Genomic DNA, 23959 nt, shown 5'->3' on the forward strand with positions numbered 1-23959 from the left:
AAAAGTGCAGGAAATTCTTTAAAAGTCTTCTCAAAGTGAAGAAGCATCCTCAGGTTGCATCAGGGACATATATATTGTTATAGTATATACGTCCCTGGTTGCATGGATTCAAAGTTTAATGAAATCATGATTCCCAGGAGAAGGGTTGGGCCACAATGAGGGTGGGGTTGAGTTTTTACATGGGTATAAAAAGAATTAAAAAATCGTTAAAAACCTTCTTCTCAAAATCTAGAACAACAAAAGGGTCTCCATGTTGGAAATATATTAGCATATATTATTTAAATAAGGCTAAATTAATAACCATGTTTAAAATTCATACAAATCAAGTACCTGAGTACTTGAGCAATATTATTCCTCCCGTAACAAAAAATGTCTCAAAATATCACACAAGAAATAGCGAAAATTATAGTGTTCCAATCAGCAGATTAGAACTTTACAAAAAATCTTTTGTACCTGCACACCATTCGGAAATGGAATTCTCTCAAATTGTAGTTAGGGAAGCAACGTCTCTCAACATATTCAAGAAAAACATTACTGAAAGTATTCCTCAACCTCCAAAATATTTTTCATTTGGTAAACGCACTATTAATATTTTACATACCAAGTTGAGACACAACTGTATTTTGAATTATGATCTGTATAGAAGAAACATTATTGAATCACCCAATTGTATTTGTGGTCAAAAGGAGGATGTTTATCACTTTTTCTTTGTATGCAAGAATTATGTAAATGCAAGAAACAATCTTTTTGAATTACTTTTTAATAGGCTTGATGAAACAATTTTAATTAACTCACATTTGCTTCTTTGGGGTAGTGACAATTTGTCTTACAATACAAACTGCTTTATTTTTTCAGCAGTTCAAAAGTTCATTAATGAGTCTGGAAGATTTAATAATTAAATTCCTTTTTGCTTTTGCTTTCTATACTGTACATTAACGTTATCTACTATATATTTGCAATTACTTTGTAAATGTATGTCCATGAATTTAATTATTATAAAGTCAATAACTATAAGTAACATGTAATATTACATGTACTATGACAATTGTATATATTGTATGTATTATCATTAGGAGAGGAACTTATAAGTTGTAAGAACTTGTTTCCGATCCTTTTGTGTTACTTACACAATAAAATATGTTCAAATCAAATATATTAGTATAGTGTAAAAAAAATATCAAAATCTTAACACAAGATCTACTCTTCTACTACTGTGAAGATATTTTGAATTTGATGCCATATAATGCTCATTTGATTAGAATTATGGCTTTTGTTGCTCAGCTGAATGGCGTGGGCCTCCAGGGGCCTCCTGTTTTTAGTTATCTTTTTGTGAGTATGTATACTGACATCATCGTTTCGAGGAAGAGTGAAATAATTTGTATTATTTTCAGAAGTTTGTATATGAATTCTTTGCCCCCCCCCCCCCCCCCCCCCCCCCCCCCCAGGGACAGCACACACATCGACGGATTCTATAAATTTACACAGAACTTGTCAAAATTATATTTATCAGACCTAATGTTGTAAAATTAAAACAAAAACGGTGAAATAATATTTTCTGACAGTGTTGACAGCTAGCACATGGCATTGTTTACCGAAAGGCATTTTGGTACAAAATGACGTCACGAGCGGAACCAAAATGGCGAACATAGTGACAAGTAAATGACAATGAATGAAAAGAAAAGACGAATATAACTATGTGACGAATTCCTGAAATATGTTTCACTGTGACATACTTCTATACAATCATGGGTAAATCTTGACGATAATTGTGGCACCAGAGCCCCCATGGATCGCGTTCGACAGTTACTGAGCGCCTGTGAGCACGGGGAAGCTCCCGTTGTGCAAACTTTGTTGGATGAGGGTACAGATGTTGATTGTGAGGACGACGAGGCTGAGATTACACCGCTTCAGGTATGATGAAAGTGAACATATGACACGGTCCTTATTTCATTTTGTCTTTACGTGATCTGCCATGAATGAATTATTAATGTCTGGCAGTAATCTCATCAGCTGATTTTTGGTTCAGAATGTGTATGTTGGTAATGAGGCCTATTACAAATGTGTATAAAGACTATATATTGTTTAAATTGCTGATATTTATTTGGTTTTAATAAAACCAGAGATTTCTGTGAAATAGATAGAGATGACATCCCCCAACATACATATACATGCACATATTCAATAATATTAAGCAAAGCCATGTAAATTTAGTTAGAAACTCACAAAAAACCACTAAATCCATCTAAAATTTTATATTTGAATCTTGGTTCATTTTCCTTTCATTAAAGGCATAAGTATTCAATTATGATGCATGATACAAGTATATTCATTTCTCTTTAATTTTTCAGACGGCTGCAGCAAATGGACATGATCACATAGTTCGGCTGTTACTAATGCGGGGAGCTGCCCTTAACAAGGCCAACAGTTATGGCTGGACCCCATTAATGCATGCCTCTAGAAACGGTCATCCCATTATTGTGGCAACATTGCTTCAGCAACGCCAAGCTGATATCAATGCAGTCACTGGTCTCGGTGCCTCCGCTCTCACATTTGCTGCTAGAGGTGGCCACATCCAGGTGGTGCGGCAGTTAGTGGAGGCTGGAATAGAGTTGACTTTGTCTGGTGGTGCTAATGAGTGCGATTTTACACCACTTCTGGCTGCGGCCCTTTACGGCCATGACGCAGTGTTGCGTTTTCTATTGGATCGCGGTTGTGATGTGAACTTTAGGACGTCTACGTCCGGCTTGACACCACTGATGGTGGCAGCCCTGAATGGACACATGAAGACAGCCCAGATTCTAGTGGAGAGAGGAGCGGATCCCAATGTGACAAATGCTGACAATAGGACAGCACTAGATATTGCCACGATGAGAATGAAGAGAGAAGTAGCTGCCTATTTAGATAGAAAAACAACTAACAAACCAGAAAGGGGTATGTCTATATACATGTATGAAAAAGTATGTTATAGAAAATGCTTTGTGATTGATTTAAAACTGATGGTAAAAGAATTGTTGTGGTCCTTCTTACAAAGTTTATACTAAATATCTTAAAAATCTTATAAAATGATCAATTTTTAAAACTTTAATCAGTATAAAGTAAATTTAAGTTTATCAACAAGCAGTCTAAATATGTTAAGACATAAGTAATTCATGTATAGTTAATGTTTCCTAACATTCAGTAGGTATGTACCATATTACTTATTAATTATTAAAATTTTGAATTTATTTCATATTAAGTGTCTAAAATGTGAGATATTGATGAATTTATTTTGATGTTACACCAAAAGTATTTCATACCCTGAAGTCTCAGATTATAACAGCTGCTGTTAATGTATAGCTGAACAACTATATAGACTAGGCATGTAAGTTTACAATTTTGATTGACAATGAAGTCTGTGTTACTTCATCCCTATTCAAAGTTGTATAAATGCACTTCCACTCTGCCAGGCATATTCTTTATTGACTGATTGATGGCATGTGTAAACAGTCTGTTTCTGCGTACAATTCTCTTGATTAGGCCACTGATAAAGAAACAATGAAGTTATTCTTCTACTTGTTACAAGACAGGCGTGAAATTTAAAGTACAATTTATAGCGGCACTGTGAAATTCTTTTGTAACATTACACTGAGATTCATTCAGAAATATCGGTGGTGGATTTATTGACACTTTATATTCCCTAACTGCAACATTAAATATTGATGTTATCAACCTATCAGGGTTTTAAAGTTATTCTCTTTGGCAGTTCTTATAAGTAATGCATATAGTGTAAAGATGAATTTCATCTGAAATATTTAAGTTGATACTAATGCATGTTTACCACTAGACTAGTTCACAAAAATGATACACATTCACATTCACACAGTAGCTGTAAGATGTGCATACAAAATGTTCAGTCAGTATTTAAAACAAAGAGGGAAAGATTCTGAAGAACGTGAAAACAATTTTTAGTTATTTTATAGAAAGTTGATTCATCTTACCCCAAATATTTATGCATGGATAAATAATTTATAAAAATTGAAAAGAATGTCAATAAAAATTACTTAAAATTTACAGCATATCAATGTGAAATAATATTGATTAAGGAAAATACATGAATTTCATAAACACATACTTATTTGATTTATTGTTTGTAGCTGCTGAAGAAAAGAAGCCAGACATTATAGAAGCAATGAAGTTTGGTATGTTGGACATGGTCATAATTTTGAGCTTTTAAATTACTTCATTAAAAAGGAGAAATGTATGTATCTGAAGTTGCAATAAGTTTTAGTAGGAAAAGCTCATTCATTGTCGAATATGGGGTTTGAATTCAATAATATTTGTGGACATCTGTGTTTGTGGATTTAAATGAAAATTACAGTTTCAAGGATATATAAACTCATTATCAATGATTCTGTCAGTACAATATGTTATTAGATATTGCACTTCAATATACATTCAGTTTTGTGGATCAACTCAATAGTAAAACCCTCAAAAATTGCTTAGACTTAAATCTTTTGCTTCACATTTTTAGGAGACATAAAGAGAATACGTGCCATACTGGACCAAGATCTAAGTCAGAGAGATGCCTGTTCCCCGGAGGAGGGTGCCACTCCCCTTATGTTTGCAGCCATGGCTGGACAGCTAGACATTGCCCAGCTGCTGGTTGAGAGGGGCTGTGACATGGACAAACAGGACAGGATCAGTGGATGGACAGCTCTAATGCAGGCCACGTATCATGGGTGTGTACAGTAGCTGTTAGTACCGAGGCCTGTTCAGCAAGTGGGTGATCTGGAAGGCTCGGCAAAATCAGCATTATGAGTATAAGGAATTTTGTTGGTGGTCATGAGCGCAAGCTTTGCTAACAGGCATTGGGTTTCGCATTGTTATCATTATGCAAACATATTGGTACATGTATCTGTAAAACTTCACATACATTGAAAATTACTTCCAGAATCCAACATACCCCAGCATTTTCTGATATACGTGCATTCAAAATGTATTAACTGCATGAAATGATAAGACTTTTAGTAAATAAATTACTAGTAGTGTTATCTTTACTTGAGGATTCTAATGAGTGTTCCAGCTGTCTTACTTTTTCAAATAATCTTTGGTTTCCAGGAAGAGACCAGTGGCATTGTATCTGATAGAGAAAGGGGCCGATGTGACAATCCAAGCCAAAAATGGGTGCACTGCATTTGACATGGCTTCTCTCATAGGTTTGTTTATTTTTCATTTTTACATTGATTAGGATTTTTTTAAATTTCTTAATGAATCAAATTTATAGATTAAAGTTTGATTTGCCTGTAATTCCCTGTATCTACAGATGATGTGGACACAGACTTGCTCCGACTTCTGGCTGCCAAAGCCATGACTGTCAACAAAGTAGACAAATCAAAGAAGCACTGGTCCAAACAAAATGGTGTGTCGGTGTCCGCCTCCACTGATGTCAGGTGTGTACAAGCAGGTGTAGTTAAGAAACTTGTCAATGTGGATTGAAATCTATCCGGAATTTAAATTGAATTTGATTATTATTTGATTTTTCATCTTTAATTGGGTTTGGTTTCAATTTGTTTTTGATCTTGAATGGAGTTTGATTTTAATGTTTTTGAATTTGATATGTTCATATCATAGTAGTTACAAGTACCAACATTTTAGTTGGTAAATTATACCATTTACAAATTCTAAGCACCAATCATCATTAAATTTTACACAATACATTTAGGCTCAGTGTATAGTTTTTCGTTTGTAATACACTTTAGTCCTGTTCATTTTGGCACCCGATTTTAATTTGTCTATTGGAAATGGCAATTGGTTTAGTATAGTAGATTAAAACTGTAGAAGTTTTATTTGTAATTCCAGCATTGATGATACGCAAAAAAGTGGGCTGCGGGTAAGTAACTGTTCAATTACGACTGATTCAAACCTCTCAAAAAGTTGCGAAGGAAGTGAAAATTCTACAGGCAAAATTCTTTCTTTTGACACTTTATATACTAAGTTTATTATTTTTATCAACAGGGTTGGTTGAGTAGATTGTCCAATCGTTTCCGTAATATCAAGAAGATTAATGTCACAAACCGACTGGCCCCTATGCCTACATTGGAAACCTCTAAATCTGTCCAGGATTTAACTGTCAAAAACAATTCTAGTCCCACTGTGGTGAGTTATGAAGTGTTTCTTTGACTTTAAGGTGTTTTTTTTTATCAAAACTAACTTCATGTTGAAATAAGATACAAAATATAATGTCAAATTATCTGTAGGTTATCTAATACATGTACTTGTATTTAATGCAATATGATTTAGATTTTCTTGCATATATGAGTTTCCATGTGTAAAGTATTTTCTAATTAACATATTTAAATGTCTATTCCTATAGCCAAAGAAAATGAACAACTTTGTTGATCCAATACAAACTTTGCCAGTTACCAACTATGGAACCATGACCATGGAGAACAAACAGAGTGCCTCCCGCTACACTCTGGTAAGTCCACTTGACCAAAAGCTAATTATTTTTTTAACTGGGCCAATTAGATTGGTTAAATTTACAGTGCATGACTTGTGCATATTTAGTTCTTATTTACCTGGTACTGTTTTTATAACTCTTCTTGTTTTTTTTTTTTTTCATTTAATTCATGGATCTTCTTTAATTTTGATATTACCTGCATTCTCTAACAGAAACTGCTTGCTCATTTTTATATGTTTCTCAAGAAATGCTTTTATTCCTGTTTGATAGGACATCAACCCCATAAAATCCAACACTACGAGTGATACACTGAAGCCTGTTATCCCCCCATTTCTGCCACAGCCTAGCTTTGCAATAGACGAGTCCACCCCTGGCCGTAGGTCCATGAGTACTGCAGGCTCGGACACTGCTTCTACTATCATGGTCAGTCACAATTATAGTATGGATAATAACTGATATATACAACAAAAGAAATTTTACTAAAAGAATATTGTTTTGACAAAATTGTAAACTTTGATCAATCAGTTGAAATTTCTTATATTGGTAAGATAGACATTTTCACTTGTCAGAACATTTCCGTATACTTATGTATTGTACAGTATGTATAGAAAACACAATGAAAACTATAATGCCTGTTTAAAAAAGAATTTATCAATATTAGCTACATGTACCTTCAAATAAAGAAAGTCCATTGTCCTCTTTACAAAGCCTTCACCAATCCGTCCAATGATGAAGCCAATGAAGTTCATGCCCCAAAAGTCCACCACCCTAAGCTCCAGTCCTGTCAGTCCGTCCAGCTCAGCACAGCTGTCTAATGGCAACAGTAACCATAGCAACCCTAGTCCAGGCTCCTCAGGTATGACCTATATTTAAATTCAACCACCAATAGTGTAGCCATACACATGTATGGTAGATGAACTGTCTTGGTGAATGATGGACTGATTGTGAAATATTGAAATAGATTTTTGTTTTTCTAAACAAAACAAAGTAGGCACTATAAAAGAGAATTTGAATGAAAGCATTCTGATCACTAAGTGATTCTTTCCAAACCATGTAAGAGCTACATTAGTTTGTTACAGAATTGATTATCAGTGCATCATTAGTTTTGTCAGAGTATACATGTACCTGTGTATTTCAGGTGATTACCAGCAGAACGGTTTCTTCTGGAGTCAGTCCAGTAAGTCTCCGTCCATGTTTGCCCCTCGGACGACCCCTCAGAAGCCGTTCTACATGAACAGGAAACCAGCGTCAGTGCCTGCCACATTTAAAACCACATCCAACACCACCTCTCCCAACAGCTCCACCAGCGGTAGTTCATCCATCACACCTCAGCGATCACACGGGAGGAGTGCATCATCTAAAGGCAGTACCACATCAACCCTCACCCCCTCCCCCTCTCCCACACCTGGCAAGGTCAGTTATCATCAGTATCTCTCTGGTTTGAGTGTTTTGTCTATAGTTTTCAACCTAATGATAATAAATGTTGTTTAATTGTGTTTATTTATTGTGATAGACTATAGTAAATACATACTTTATACAGGGGAATATTCGCCCCCCGTTTTATTTTCGCCTCTTTCGCCCTTATTGTCAGTGGGGGAATTTCAGACTGGGTGAATTCCTATGTCACAAACTATCTTTCTTTATTCACAACTTTGAATTCAAGAAGGGGTGAAACCATTTGCAAGTGAAAAGGGCAAAAATAACATGGGGCGAAAATAACGCTGTATACAGTACATCTTCTTTTGAGTTTTGTGATGGGTAATTAAACATTTTTACTTGAATTTACAGTATGGAGAAGACCCCAATCGTGTTCTGAGTTCTCTTCATGAAAATGACGGCTCTACTGATGGTACTAATATTCTGTGTCTAGATCTGATAAACATGAAGTTGATATTGATTAATAAGCTCAAATCAATGTTTGATTGTAATTTCTTTTTTGAGATGTTCAAATCCACAAGTTTTCTTTCTTTACTTGTATTTATAGAGCTGTCTGGAATTCTGAAGAAACTATCTCTGGAAAAGTACCAGCCAATATTTGAGGAGCAAGAGGTAATTGTTTTTGAATTACAAACTTTATAATGAATGAACATTTAAATCAGAAATACAGAAATGCTTGGTGTGGCAATATGCCCCCACTAACAAACAAATTTTGATAAAAAATGTTACATGAGATTTTATGTTAGTGTTTTTGTACTTATTTGTAAAGGTGGACATGGAGGCATTCCTGACACTGACAGACACAGACCTGAATGAGCTCGGGATCACTCAGAATCAGGCCAAGAGCCAGATCCTGACAGCTATCACCGAACTCAATACCGGAAAGGTACACTGGAAACACCCTGTCCTATAGTTCACTTCCACAATTCCCTGTTAGGAAAACCCTCAAAGATACATGTATTTCCTCTTCATCCGAGATAGATTGATGTAACAGTTTTTCATTGAAAGAATTTGTTTAACAGGGTAAAGACAGACAGCAGTTTATTGATACCATGACTTCATTCCAAACAACTCTAAAGGCAAGATCTACTGACAGTCAGTCAAGTCTCTCCTCAAGGTAATTTATAGTAGTATAAATACAGTATAAATAGAGTGCTCTAAAGGTAAATATGTGTACAGTTTATAAGATACCCTCCAGGTACAGTCATCCTCTTGGAGGAGGGATGAGGCAAGTGAATTACCAGAAAACATCAGGTTCTATAAGGTTTTCAGATGCTCAAAGTATTTTTTTCATCAAAAATGTTATTTATCCTTCAAACTAAATTGAACAAAATAAAAAGAAATTCAGTTTCCATGCATTTTACGAAGTTATTGTAATTTTGCTCCCAATGGATATAATGGAATAAATATACCAGTTTGGATCAAATTACGGAAAAAAAAATGATTGTATCGGTGCATCGTACGGTCGAACCCCCTTTACCAGTGTGTAGTAAATCTTGATGAAACCACTAAGCTACCATAAGCAGTTTGTTGAATAAATGATGGTAATATTTAAACTACAAAACTAATTAAATTTGTTGACCTAAAAGGCAAATTTATGGTACAACTAAAAAAAAATCCAGATAATTACATTTTCAAGGGATGGTTTGAAAAATGGGTTATGAGTTTTATATTTTGCAAAAACTAGAATTCTTTTTATTTTCAATCACAGGTACCAGTGGAGAGAACCCAGTGAGCTTGGAAATTCTTGACAGACAGGTGTCAATCTTGCAGGTACATGTATTACTTACAAACCCTCTGCAGTTACGGTACATTAAATGTACACAACAGGCACCTGCTGATGTAGTGAAGAACAAACGACTGATCACTGGACAATTTGTCACCATCACCATTGCCAAGATCCATTTGATATTTGACGTAACTAAACTGTCAGAGTCAGGGCTGTTATACATGTAACTTCTGGGATGGTGTATATGTAACTTCTGGGCTGTTACACATGTAACTACTGAGCTGTTACACATGTAACTACTGGGCTGTTATGTACATGTAACTACTGGGATGTTGTACATGTAACTTCTGGGCTGTTACACATGTAACTACTGGGCTGTTGTACATGTAACTACTGGATGTTACACATGTAACTACTGTGCTGTTATACATTTAACTACAGGTATGTTACACATGTAACTACTGGGTTGTTATATATGTATAACTACTGGACTGTTATACATGTAACTGCTGGGCTGTTACATATATAGGTAACTACTGGGCTGTTACATATGTAACTACTGGGCTGTTACACATGTAACTACTGGGCTGTTATACATGTAACTACTGGGCTGTTATACATGTAACTACTGGGTTGTTATTATATATGTAACTACTGGGCTGTTATACATGTAACTACTGGGCTGTTATACATGTAACTACTGGGTTGTTATTATATATGTAACTACTGGGTTGTTATTATATATGTAACTACTGGGCTGTTATACATGTGACTACTGGGCTTTCAGTGTACACATTGTGTATTTGGGCAGTGTCACTTAGACACACCACATTGGGTGAGTGTGGCTTTTGTTCTCTGCCAGATATCAGCTATATCCAAGTAAACCAGAGCTGAAAATTATGATTTTGATACTTACATACATGTATTTGCATGTCAGTTTATGAGATTTGAAGCAATATGCACAGATTTTTTGTTATTTTGCATTGTCATGGAAAGTCATACACATGAAATTTATTGCTGTTTTACACAAAAATGAATTATATTTGAGGTGTTTTCAGAGGAATAATTTTCAGCAAAATCATTTCAGGAAAATTTTGCTTATGAACTTTTGATTGTGATATTTTGACATGATTTGAAAATGAATTATTTATAATTATTGAATATTTAAAATGTTTATATCCAATGTATGCAATACATTATAATCATGTGTGCATTTAGTTTGTGTTATGATTATTTTTTACGTTGCTGGAGAGCAAGAAATATGTATTAAGGTAGTACAAAACACAGTGAAATAAGGTATAACATCAAGTATGGCAATTATGCATCTTTTCAACTTGAAATCTCGAAGATGTCCTAAACATAGCCATTGTTCAATATTTTCCTTCCATAAACATTTTGATCTTTGTTACATATCAATCATTCTTTTGAGTTTTTGTCATATTCCTGCTCAGATATCTTAAGTTTGGCATTCTGTATTTACTTCTGAATTTGCAATTTTGCAGCTAAATGTATGTGTGTTCTATTTTTACATCACAGTTTACTCAAATATTTTGGTTTTAATGATATATTTTGCTGAGTTTTTTAGCTCACCTGAGCCAAAGGCTCAAGTGAGCTTTTCTGATCACAATTTGTCCGTTGTCTGTCGTTGTCGTCGTCGTCGTCGTCGTCGTTAACTTTTCACATTTTCATCTTCTTCTCAAGAACCACTGAGCAGATTTCAACCAAATTTGGCACAAAGCATTATTAGGTGAAGGGGATTCAAGTTTGTTCAAATGAAGGGCCACGCCCTCTTTAAAGGGGAGATAATTGAGAATTATTGAAAATTTGTTGGTATTTTTCAAAAATCTTCTTCTCAAAAACTATTTGGCCTGAAAAGCTAAAACTTGTGTGGAGGCATCCTCAGGTAGTGTAGATTCAAGTTTGTTCAATTCATGGTCCCCGGGGGTAGGGAGGGGCCACAATTGGGGGATCAAGTTTTACATAGGAATATATAAAGAAAATCATTAAAAATCTTCTTCTCGAACACTATTGGGCCAGAAAAGCTCAAATTAAAATGGGAGCATCCACAGGTAGTGTAGATTCAAATTTGTTCAAATCATGGTCCCCGGGGGTAGGGTGGGGCCACAATTGGGGGATCAAGTTTTACATAGGATTATATAGAGAAAATCTTGAAAAATCTTCTTCTCAAAAAATATTGGGCCAGAAAAGCTCAAATTAAAATGGGAGCATCCACAGGTAGTGTAGATTCAAATTTGTTCAAATCATGGTCCCCGGGGGTAGGGTGGGGCCACAATTGGGGGATCAAGTTTTACAAAAGAATATAAAGAGAAAATCTTTAAAAATCTTCTTCTCAAAAACTATTAGACCAGGAAAGATCAAATTTGAGTGGAAGCATCCTCAGATAGTTTAGATTTAAGTTCGTTCAAATCATGGTCCCCGGGGGAAGGGTGGGGCCAGAATAGGGGGATGAATTTTTACATAGGAATATATAGAGAAAATCTTTAAAAATCTTCTTCTCAAAAACTATTAGGCCAGAAAAGCTCCAATTATAATGGAAGCATCCTCAGGTAGTGTAGATTCAGGTTTGTTCAAATCATAGTCCCCGGGGGTAGGGTGGGGCCACAATTGGGGGATCAAGTTTTACATAGGAATATATAGAGAAAATCTTCTTCTCAAAAACTATTAGACCAGGAAAGCTCAAATTTGAATGGAAGCATCCTCGGGTAGTGTAGATTCAAGTTTGTTCAAATCATGGTCCCTGGGGGTAGGGTGGGGCCACAATTGGGGGATCAAGTTTTACAAAGGTATATATATAGAGATAATCTTCTTCTCAAAAACTTTTAGGCCAGGAATGCTCAAATTTGAGTGGAAGCATCCTCAGATAGTGTAGATTCAAGTTTGTTCAAATCATGGTCTCCAGGGGTAGGGTGGGGCCACAATTGGGGGATCAAGTTTCACATAGGAATATATAGAGAAAATCTTTAAAAATCTTCTTCTCAAAAACTATTTGACCAAGAAAGCTCAAATTGGCAGGTAACCATCCTCAGATAATGTAGATTCAGGTTTGTTCAAATCATGGTCATAGGGGGTAGGGCGGGGCCACAATGGGGGATACATTTTTATACATAGAGAAGATCTCTAAAAAATCTTCTTCTCAAAACTATTTGGCCTGGAAAGCCCAAATCTGAGTGGAAGCATTTCCAAATCGTATATAGATTCAAGTTTGTTAAAATAATAGTCCAGTGGTATGGTGAGGCCACAGTGGGGAATGAATTTTTACATAGGAATATATAGAGAAAATCTTTAAAAATCTTCTTTTTAAAGACCATTTGGCCAAAAAAGCTTTAACTTGTGTAGAGGCATCCTCGGGTAGTGTAAATTCAAAATCACAGTCCCTAGTGGTAGGGTGGGGCCGTGATGGCGGTTTGAATTCTTACATAGGAATATATAGAAAAAATCTTTAAAAATATTCTGGGAAAGTTTTTCGGTCCAAAACTCAGTACTTAGTGTGAAAGCACAGGTTATGCAGATATAAGTTTGATGAAACCATGATACCCTAGAGAAAAGTGGGGCCACAAAATGGGGGGGGGGGGGGGGTATATAGGAATAGAGAAAAATCTTCTTACAGGTACAACAACAAAAGCAGCTTGGTATTTACCAAAAGAAAGAGGTAGATAAAAATTGGCAGATTTTCAATTTTTTTAGCAAGATCTACTGTACTTAGTTGTCAAGATATTTTGATGCTGTAATGCTAATTTGATCAGAATTAAGGCAATTGTTGCTCAGGTGAGCGATGTGGCCCCTGGGCCTCTTGTTTTATACCAACAGGTTATTTTTATTTATTGAACTCATGAAAAAAAATTTATAACAGAGAACAAAATATCGTAGTTAAAAAAGATGGATTCAAGGAAAAATGTTAGCCTATGTGTTTTATACTACCTTATTACTGGTACATGAATATGTAGTATTAAATCTGTTGGAACAGATGTGTTAACTTTTTTTAGACAGAATCTTTTATTTACATTAATGCAAAGTGCTTGATTTTTTTCTTTTGATTTTATTTATTTTTGACTTTGTGTTCATTTTGTTGTCATGTTTACAACAAATCAGTGATAAGCTTTTTATGATTTTTTTTTTTACATGCATACCTATTTGTTTTAAATCCATGAATCAAACTGCTGTGTAGATCGATTTTTTAATGATTGTATTTGTCCATTTATATCATTATACATTTGTTTTTATAAGTTTTGACACATCTTTTGTATAAAGTATTATGTTGCCTTAGATTCTAATGTTTATATACATATATTCTAGTTGCATTTAAATTGTGTTGTTTGTAGATTTGCCTTTAAATGCCAAAATATCTCCATGTAATAGGGTACACTAGGTAGAATCAATTCAACATCTGCAATACATTTATGATGATCCTTAAATTCTTTTTTGAAATCCATTGAAACAAAGATGAAGGTCCCATGAATCTCGATATACCAATATTGTAAAAAACAAGCATCAAAGAGAGAAACCAAATGGTTGTTTTCCTACCTATACATAAGCTCCCTTTAAATATGAAGTCATTTCTTTTAATTTAGTGACACTTAAAGAATCAAGAGCTATAACAACTAAATTATTATTGGTGATTTGTTGAACTGCTGAGTTTTCATGTGTCAATTTGTTTTATGAAATGTTGGATTGTCACCCTTGGTTAATGAAATTCATTTTTTCATGACTGTTTTTTCGTGAACTATGATGAAGGCATTTTAGATCATTGCACAGAATAGGGTAAAACAATGGATTTAATGTTAGAAAATGAAAAGAATTTTCATCTCTTAAAATACAAAAACTTATATTTTTAACTTGAATAATTTGGATTTGTCTTGTAAATTATTTGATTTGTCTCAAAGAGAATCAAATTGTTAGATCTAATTCTATCAAAGAAACATGTATCACTCATACAACATGATCAGCAGTGTTTGTATGTACATGTATATTACAGTATTTATGTTGCACTCAATATTTGCAAAGATTTCATAACTGAGTTTACAGCCAAAAGTAGAGCATCTTGTATTGACAGATTATTGTTATCAATTGTGCTACATGTATTTGGTGGTCACAATTAAAACACTTGTACAAGTCAATCTGAACCGTCCTTTCTTCTCTAGTGCGCCATAAGATTGTGATAATGGCACCATGTGATAATTTTGTTTGTAACATAAAGCTTTTGTAAATGATTGTTGAAATATATTTGTATTTATAAGAATTATGTTGAAATACATGTATAAGTAATATATTCTTTGTTCCAAGTACATGTACTAGTATTTTTCTTCAAACAACATGTCTAAAACAGTGGGAATTTAATTATTTGTACCATTATATGCCATTTTGACAAAGCCAATACTCTTGTGCTATTATAGTGCATTTTGGTCATCATGGATGTTCTACGCAAACACAATATATGTCAAATATCACCTATCTGTGTGTAAACAATCAATAAACTATGAATGAATTGATTGAGTGGTTTTGATTTCCATGAGCTTTCAGCTTGATATGACATCAACGTGTCTTATCATTCTTATGCTTAGTTGAAAAGTTTGATCAATCTGATAGAACAAATATGTTACATGTAAGCTTTAAAGAGTTGAAGCAAGAAAACTTGTTACCAAATTCTGGGGTTTGTTGTTGTGGTGCTCATCATTTCTTTCCATCATAATTTTCACCACTGAGCCAATTTCAACCAAACTTGGCACAGAGCATCTTTTATGGCCATTTGAGTTTAAAGTTTTTAAAGTTATAAAGATTTAAAAAATCATGTAAGGTAATAAATATTGTTCCTGTAAAATTTGGATAGTGTATATTAAACTGGTTAGGTCCAAGTTTTGGGATTATTATCAATACTTATCATACTGGGTAAATGATTCATATAAAGGAGAATTTTCAAATACAGACCAAAAGTTCTACAGGGCACAAATATTTTAAATGCAGTAAATAGCGGTAAGAAATAAAGTGGCTGATGATGGATTTTATTTGGCATGTTTCAGATAAGATAAAAATGTTCACAATGAGAATATAAATGAATTGGGAATTGGGAATTTACACAAAATAAACAGACAATGGAAAATATTAACAGTGTCATCAAGAGAGTCTCCTTTTTGTCCTATATTTTCATATTATATTTAGATCTGTTCACTGTGTCTTTCTTCAACAGACCTCCTTAGGCTGTTGTGTGGGTAGAAGTCCAAACCTCTTCTTTAACACCACTCGCTGTTTGGAGAATTTGTCATCAGGAGAAAATCTAGCAGGGTGGGCTGAGAGGGTAGGTCGTCCCATGGGATCCATCTTCTGTTAAAAAAAGGATAATGGTGATATATAAATATGGCTATATGTACCAGCGATATTTGTTTTCAACTGGTATCGTACTTGATAATCTTAAAATTTGTACACAACATACGGCATACTTCGATATCAATTTCCCAACTTTCATTCATTTTTTCTGATCCTTATGCATTAAACAGTTAACTGTTAAAAGCCTAGATGTATTTGTGGTATTATTTTTCTTTATACAATCAATTTATCCATGAAGTTTTGTTAGGGTGTGTCTGTTGTTTTCAAAATTTGAAGCAGTCAAAGACTTTGTCCTCTGCTGTGTGACTATTGTTTTTGTTAAGGCTTGTTTATAAATAATCCTTGTAACCGATAACATTCATGATACATTAACAAGTAACTGAATATAATTTTACTTATTTTCATTTTAATAGAAAGCGCAAAGACAGGAGATCAATAACCAAAGTTGGTTTAAATCAAATTTCGTATCTTTGTTAACTAAACATGATTACATACATGTATTTCAACAGCCGTCAGGTGTTTTTGGTTTAGAGAGAAATTCTTTTCAAAGAAATGTAAAGAATCAACATTGTTTTTAATAACTTCTTTTAAGGATTATTCTGCAAACTCTAAACATGATAAACCTATTCAGACTTTCTCAAGAATGCACGAGACGCACTGCTGTCACTAAGATCACGGTTGTTTGTGATTTTATGTATCTTTACACAATACCAACATGCTCAGATTGATTGCATATATTACCTGTAAAGTGTAAACTTTGTCACCAGATTCATTCATATAGTACATCAACAACATTTTGTGGCAATTGTTGTCAATTTACTGCAACACCGTGAGCACGTTGATAAAAAAACAAATTCTATGTTAAATCAAGAGTTTGAAGGTAGATGAAAGCTGTCGAGAAAATAAGCGCTCAAATGATGTAAAAATTTCCTAGTTTCCAAACTTTACCAAATTCAGATTCCGGATATATATTGTTTATTTAATATATGACCGAAATTGCAATCGTGAAAACATACTACATTTATTTTATTAAAAAGAATCATCATAAGGCATTTTTTAAATTATGTAAAATGCACACGTACGGTAATATAAATCTCAACCGCATTTTTATTGTACGTGTACAGGTGGTGTACATGTACTATTTTTTCAAGTATTTTACACAGCTAGGTGCTTGTGGACGGGACCGTGCACCTCCGCCCCCCCCTTTCCAATTTTTTCTATAATTATTATTATTATTATTTTTATTTATTATCATTAAACAGCCATTTATATATGTCTTATGTCTTAATTCGAAAATAACAGAAAGAACTATATATGATAAGAGTTAAATTTGGCCCCCATAATTCGCCATTTTTTAAGTGTTTCGGGTACAATAAAATGTTAACTAATCTTTTAGAAGAGTTGATATAAAATATATTTTTCATCTATTTATTTGATTTATTTGCACTCACTGGCAGTATATGACGTCAGAAGTGACGCCATTTCTAATATGTTTTACGGTGCGACCGTTGGGGCGAGCACAGCATGTGATCAAACAACGAATTGTAATAAATCGATAAAAATAAAATTAACAACGTAAAATTTGAATGCAAAAAAATAAAACAAAACGTAATCTATTTTTCCGTAAATTTTCATTATTCATAGTTTATAAGATTTGTTATGATTTATTTATTTATAAGTAGAACAGTAGTTTAATCTCAGATACAATGTTGTTGAATAATAAAGATTTTAATATATAAATATTCATTGCACTGTATCTCCTCTTTTAAAGTGATTGTAATGTCAGTTCATCCCCCTTTTTGCAGTAGACATTTTTTCTTAAACCTTCATAAAACTTGACTCATCATAGAGCTCCCACCTCCCCTATGTTAAAAAAAATAATATTTCCCTTTTTTCAATTTACACATAGAAAATCGACTTATCATGGATTTGCCCCCTCCACTTAAAAAAAAAATTAATGTTTAATTATTTTTTTTAATTTACGCTTAAAAATATTTGCTTATCATATTAAAAGAACATGGTGCGCCCCCCCCCCCCCCTTGCATGTAATAAATGCAAGTGAAAATAAAGAACCCATTGAACTGCTAAAGAGCTGAAGGATTAGAATTTTCATGATTTTTTTTTCTTTTTGCTTGCAAAGATTTTTTGGATGAGGCTGCCATCCACCCACCCACCCCCTTTTAAAAAAGGGGATGCCACGTGTACGTTCCAGGAATTTACCGTAATTATAGGAAATAAAATAAATGTGAGCATTCATCCCAATGAGTGCAATTTACAACTGTTTCCTGTATCTGAAGAAATGTCCTTATTCTTCAGCTGTTCTTTAGCTTAGCCTTTGCAAGATTTTGAGAGGATTTTGGTCATTTCAGCAGATTTACAATAACTTTAATTAGAGTAATTTCCCCTTATCAGTGCTTATTGTGACGTCAAAGCTGACGTTGGTTAAGTGTCACCTGACTCTTTAAAACTCCCCTGAGAAATAAAAGTACGCGAAGTATACTGTTTTATTTACTTAAAAAAAGCATGGTATGATGTTCTTAAAATTACATAGCTTATATTTGCTTCTCAAAAGTTGAACTTTGATTCTCACGAGAACGTGAGGTTGGAAACCATTGGTACTATGAATTGTGGGTCAAAATTTACTGACGCCGAAAAAATCTATCGGATCAATGTGTAAACCTTTGTGACGTCACTCGATTATTTTTGATTGAGAGTGTACTGACGTGAACTTTAGACGGTAGCACTGACTGTATGTCGTATACATCGTTATTGTTTTTATATTGTCTTGCCGATTCTCGTGAGAGTGTGAAGTGAAAAAAATTGCCATGATTACGGGGAACTACTGGGACGATTAAAACAATGCATTACTGGTCCGATTTACTGACGCCCAAAAAATCCGTTGAATGAATGTGCAACTATAGTCCGAATTTTCTATTCACACATGCCTTGCCGGTAGAGCTCGCTTCGCTCCGGAGCTGCGCTCGCTATAATTCAATCAAAATCAGCCAAAAATTGACATTTTTCTTATCTATTTATGAATGGGAAATATAGAGCGCATGCTTGAACAATAAAATTTTTTTTGTCACTTATTAGTCTTGGCTAGATACATCTCTGATTAAAATATTTTATTTGTTCAAGAATGCGCTCTATGTTTTCGGAAGGAAAAACTGCTTGAAAACAAGCTGTTTTACGCTAAAAATGCAAAAATGGCGGGAAAAGGTTGTCTTTACAATGTCATATTTCTAAATTGTGGGCACTTGAACCAAAATGAATATTATGTAAACATATCACATACATATCTGTACAAAGAAAACAAAGAATGATAGTAATATGATGATGTTCATTTTAGTGGGCCATTTTAGGCCCTTATCATATATAGTTCATAGAACGACTCTGTGACATTTTATACTCTTACTCGTTTCCCCTATATATATAGGGGAAAACGAGTGTGATATTTCTGTTATCTTCGACTTAAGATATATATAAGGGGTTGTTAATGATAATAAATAAATAAAAAAAATAAAAGAAAAAAATTGGAAAAAGGGAAAGGGTAGTCCACAAGCACCTGTGGTATTTTACTACAAGTACCCGTAAACGTAAAAAAAAATAAATCTCAACCTCTCTAGTGACTGCTACTGAAACCCCCCCCCCCCCGCAGTTGATGTTTCTATTCATTCCGTTCTTTTTGAGGCTTAAAAATATGGCCGAAATATGTTGTCACATGTTGAACAAATGTCAAGTTAAATTTTAAACACATTTTTGATAAGTTGCTTAGTTGACAATTCTCACAGTACAAAACACACATTTGAGCTTTAGAATATAACTTTCTTTCTATTGCTGTTGAATTGGGCACAGGTGCAAGCAATTTAGTCACCCTTTTAATTGTACTTGATTGCGCCTTAAGTGTGTAAGATATAATGTATATCGTTAAAATTGAATCGATTGGTTTTTTAATACTTATAATAGTTTAATTGCCACAATTTTATCGATATTTTAAGATCTACGTTGTTTTTACTCAATGAAACATATGCTTAACGGCCACTTTTGATTGTCAACATCAAATCTCAGGAACAGCTAGAAGGTTGGAAAATATATATAGATATGAGAATTTCTGAATTTATAAAACAGAGTCTTTTTAAATTCAGTCAAATGGTTACTTTAAAAAAAAAATTGGCATACGTTTGGCAAATGAGTGTGCCAATATTGTGCCAAAAGTATATCAATTTTTTTTCTCTTCAGTATTAGTATATATTTCATTGAAAAACAAAATTTTTCAAAGAATCGGTAAAAAGTAACCACTTGACTGAATTGAAAAAGACTCTGTTTTATAAATTCAGAAGTTATTTAGCTTTTTTGGCATCATATTTTTATATATTTTCCAACCTTCTAGCTGTTCCCGAGATTGATGTAAACAATCAAAAGTAAAGATTTTTCGGCTTGCATATTGTAAATAATATATAGTAGAGCTCTTAAAATATCCTCGTGTTGTGTTTGAAAAATCAGTTTATACAACTGAGTTGTTACAGAACTATTTTAATGTATGTCAAGTCACATATACCTACTACCAATAACACTGCGAACTAAAAGACGCCTTATGCGCCATTGGCATTAGTGATATGCAAGAAGATTTAAAAATGTTCTTGAAATAAAAATATATAATAGTATATCGCCATCTAAATAAGGCACTTGTGATTTGTATCAATCAAATCAATTTAATTTTTTCAATATTTTAAAATCTAGGAATTCGAATTATATTACATGTACAATATACTATAACAACCAGTGGATGGAAGAGAATTTTCCCAGCACGTGCATAGAATGGTTCACTTCCCAGTCAGTTCTACGAACCGTGATACAGACAATAATAACTGTATCAAAATAACTATATAGTTTACCGGAATCTATATTCTATATATGTTTTCTGGCGATATATTTTCAATCACTTCAGATCGCATGATAACAGAACTTCAGCACTTACTGACGTCCCCTCAAAACACCTGTTGGTGTTTATTACGGAAGCAGGAACTATAGGAGGGATGAGCCAGCCACACACAATGCGTCCTCAAATTACTTGAAAAAATTGAAAAGAGGACAATAATAGACGACGCTCGCATGTGCATACAACTGTCAATTATATTTACAGCAATATCATCTACACATCTCCTGAGATGTTAATGTCCATGTAGCTAGGATCAGCGGTTAAACATTAAGGTGGCTCTACACACCCACAGTTTTTAAGCCGTGTTGCCAGCAGTCGCTCATCAGTCTAAAATCAAAGAACTGATAGTACTGGAAAGCGGTTTGCAAGCTTGTTTGGAATACATTTGTATATACTGAAAATAAAATTCTTATAATGAAAAAGATCAACATTTTACTATATGACTAGGCACTATCTTCTCCTTCCTCAAATACCGATGCATGCTTTTTTAAAAACTAGTATAACTTTACATGTACATCGACATGTACTGAGTATAGCACCACATCATCTCGCTTGCAAATTGGTTAACACAAAAGACAGGAGATTTACAGTACCGATCAGACCCAACCTAACACCAGAGTAAACCCCAACTAAACCCCGGGTTTACTTTTGGGGTTTACTTGGGGTTTACTCTGGGTTTACTTTTGAAAATTTGGGTCCACTCGGGGTTTACTTTGGGTTTACTCGGGGTTTACTTTGAAATTGCTCTTGAGGTAAACTGTATGCACTGAAGTGTGAAGCAGACTAGTATTTTATCTTACCATCCTACTGCCTGTTATTCCTACCCTTTGTATATTCCGAATACACAGTTAGCGTCTGCTTTCAGGGGTATACTTCTGTCTGGGTTTACTCTCTGTGTCCACTCTGGGTTTACTTTGGGTTTACTCTGGGTCCACTCTAATAAACCCGAAGTAAACCCAGAGTGAACCCAGAAAGTAAACCCAGGGTTTTAGTTGGGGTTTACTTTCTGTTAGGTTGGGTCTGATCGGTACTGTAACCCTCCAGCTATAAAATAACTCAATAAATAAAAGGTAGTGTTTACTCAATGTTCAATCAAAAAAGAGGTCAAATGTAAAATATACACCAAATCATTATCGTTATCGTGATGAATGCGATAGTGATGTATGTCTATTCTCTTTTGAGAAGTGGACAGGCATAGCCTACATCCACTTCTCTTCACAAGCCCTCATATTTTGATTCTGGAAAACGTGTAAATGTCGGAACCAAAGACGGTTTACACTTCGAGCCATGTTTCGACTCCAGTTTCACTGAATTTTCGTAACAGACCTATTATTTCTACATTTTAAACATAAATGCATCCATATATCGCAAAAAAAATCCACACTAACCCGTTGTCAAATCATTTTCGCAACTTCTACATCCCGGGTTTACATTTTGTGTATCACATTGTTTATCTAGGCCAGCGCAGATTAAATGTTTATGTTTCGGATAAAATTGGAAACCTATTTAAGACAATAATGTCAAAAAACGTAAATGAATCAACTTAATTTTACAACATCCAAACAAATACTGAGTCAAATAATTACAAAGTGGTATTTCTGTCATGTTGTAAATTTTGAATTTACTGGGTGGGTGTAAATACAATTGTCATGTTGTAAATTTTGTATTTACACCCACCCAGTAAATTCAAAATTTACCACATGACATTTCTTCCCTTTTTAACCATCTTTTATGGTGACTAATTTTGTTCTACATCAATTTTTAACAATAAAACGAACATTGATTATTATAGCATACAAGAAAGATTAAAGAGTTTTCATCGTTTTATGTGACAAAGTTACTTATTTTATCGAATGCATTTTGTTTTCTTGTCTTAAATTGTAAAACCGTTCTATATAGCTCTGTAAATTTTAAGAAAAATACCTTAAATCTAAAGTCTACAATAGGAACATTATTTTCCGTTTTTTCCGACTCTAAAATTTCTACTTTTTAAACCACCTATAGCGAGTGATCTCATAATTTAAACCCGGAATGTAGAGGTTGAGAAAATGATTTGAAAATAATGTATGCCCACAATGAAAGTATGAAATAGTCAATCAGAATAACACATGAATTATCCATGAGAACGAGAAAAATTAAGAGAGTTTGCCTATGATTATTAAGCACATATGATTAGTAAACATACGCGAGATTGGCTCTGACTTTCTATGATGTAAATTTACAGTCTTTTTTTATATATTTTTTACATTTCCATTTTGTGTAGTGAAAGATGTCATTGCTAAGGAACAGTAACGTGGTGCTGAACTGCATATATTGCGTTGCTGAAAAACAGTTACCCTCATGCATTTCGATTTTATTGCAGCTGTAGAATAGCATTGTTGACACATCGTCGTTTAATTATACTTGACTGAATTTGTTTTCATTGCTGAAGATACTATTAAATAGATTTTATTAACACAACTGCCATATCAAATTATAATTGCTGAAGTACAACTGTACTGAAAAACAGAGTCTGAATACAACTCGATTTAATAGCTAAATAAGAAGATGGATACTGAAAAATTTCGACTCGTTGCTGAAGAATAACAACATGTGATTTCATTGGTGTAAAACAAGAGAAAGGTTAAAGAATGATCTTTTTGTTGAAAAAGAACATTGCGAATGGTCTTTTTTTTATTTTGAAAAAGAACATCATTGATTGAAACGATAAAGAACAGTTTCATAGCTAAAAAAATAATGCCCGAAGTTAGCCAGACGGACATAACGCGATTTTATGTCAGAGAGAAGATATGAATACATGTACTTTGAAGAACAACAAGTGACAGTGAAAGATTTTATGGCTGAATCAATGTATCAGTAAAAGAGATATTACATTGTTTTAAATATGAAGAACGACAAAATTAATTTCTTTGCTGAAATACATGTACATCAACATGAGTAGTGAACAATTCCATCGCTAAGAATTGAAGACTTTGATATAGAACCATTTAATAGGCGAAATATACAACATTGTGTATGTACTATACTATAGTATTTTGAAAGACTTCATTGCTGAACAACAGAGAACGATTTTTAA

The 23959-nt window shown here is 33.8% G+C and overlaps 1 protein-coding gene across 1 annotated transcript; it reads left to right on the top strand.

Moving 5' to 3' along the window:
• Positions 1–1593: 1593 nt before the first annotated feature.
• Positions 1594–11182, top strand: LOC105332304 (ankyrin repeat and SAM domain-containing protein 6). Its single transcript, XM_011434856.4, has 17 exons — positions 1594–1911; positions 2349–2931; positions 4134–4178; positions 4511–4718; positions 5098–5195; positions 5303–5429; positions 5839–5869; positions 5995–6135; positions 6353–6457; positions 6710–6862; positions 7148–7295; positions 7578–7852; positions 8228–8288; positions 8424–8488; positions 8646–8762; positions 8899–8993; positions 9588–11182. Exons 1-17 carry the CDS (start codon positions 1786–1788, stop codon positions 9625–9627), a joined length of 2418 nt encoding a protein of 805 aa, XP_011433158.2. The 5' UTR covers positions 1594–1785; the 3' UTR covers positions 9628–11182.
• The last annotated feature ends 12777 nt before the right edge of the window (positions 11183–23959 follow it).

The sequence above is a fragment of the Magallana gigas genome, chromosome 3, assembly GCF_963853765.1.
Source record: "Magallana gigas chromosome 3, xbMagGiga1.1, whole genome shotgun sequence".
NCBI lineage: Eukaryota > Metazoa > Mollusca > Bivalvia > Ostreida > Ostreidae > Magallana > Magallana gigas.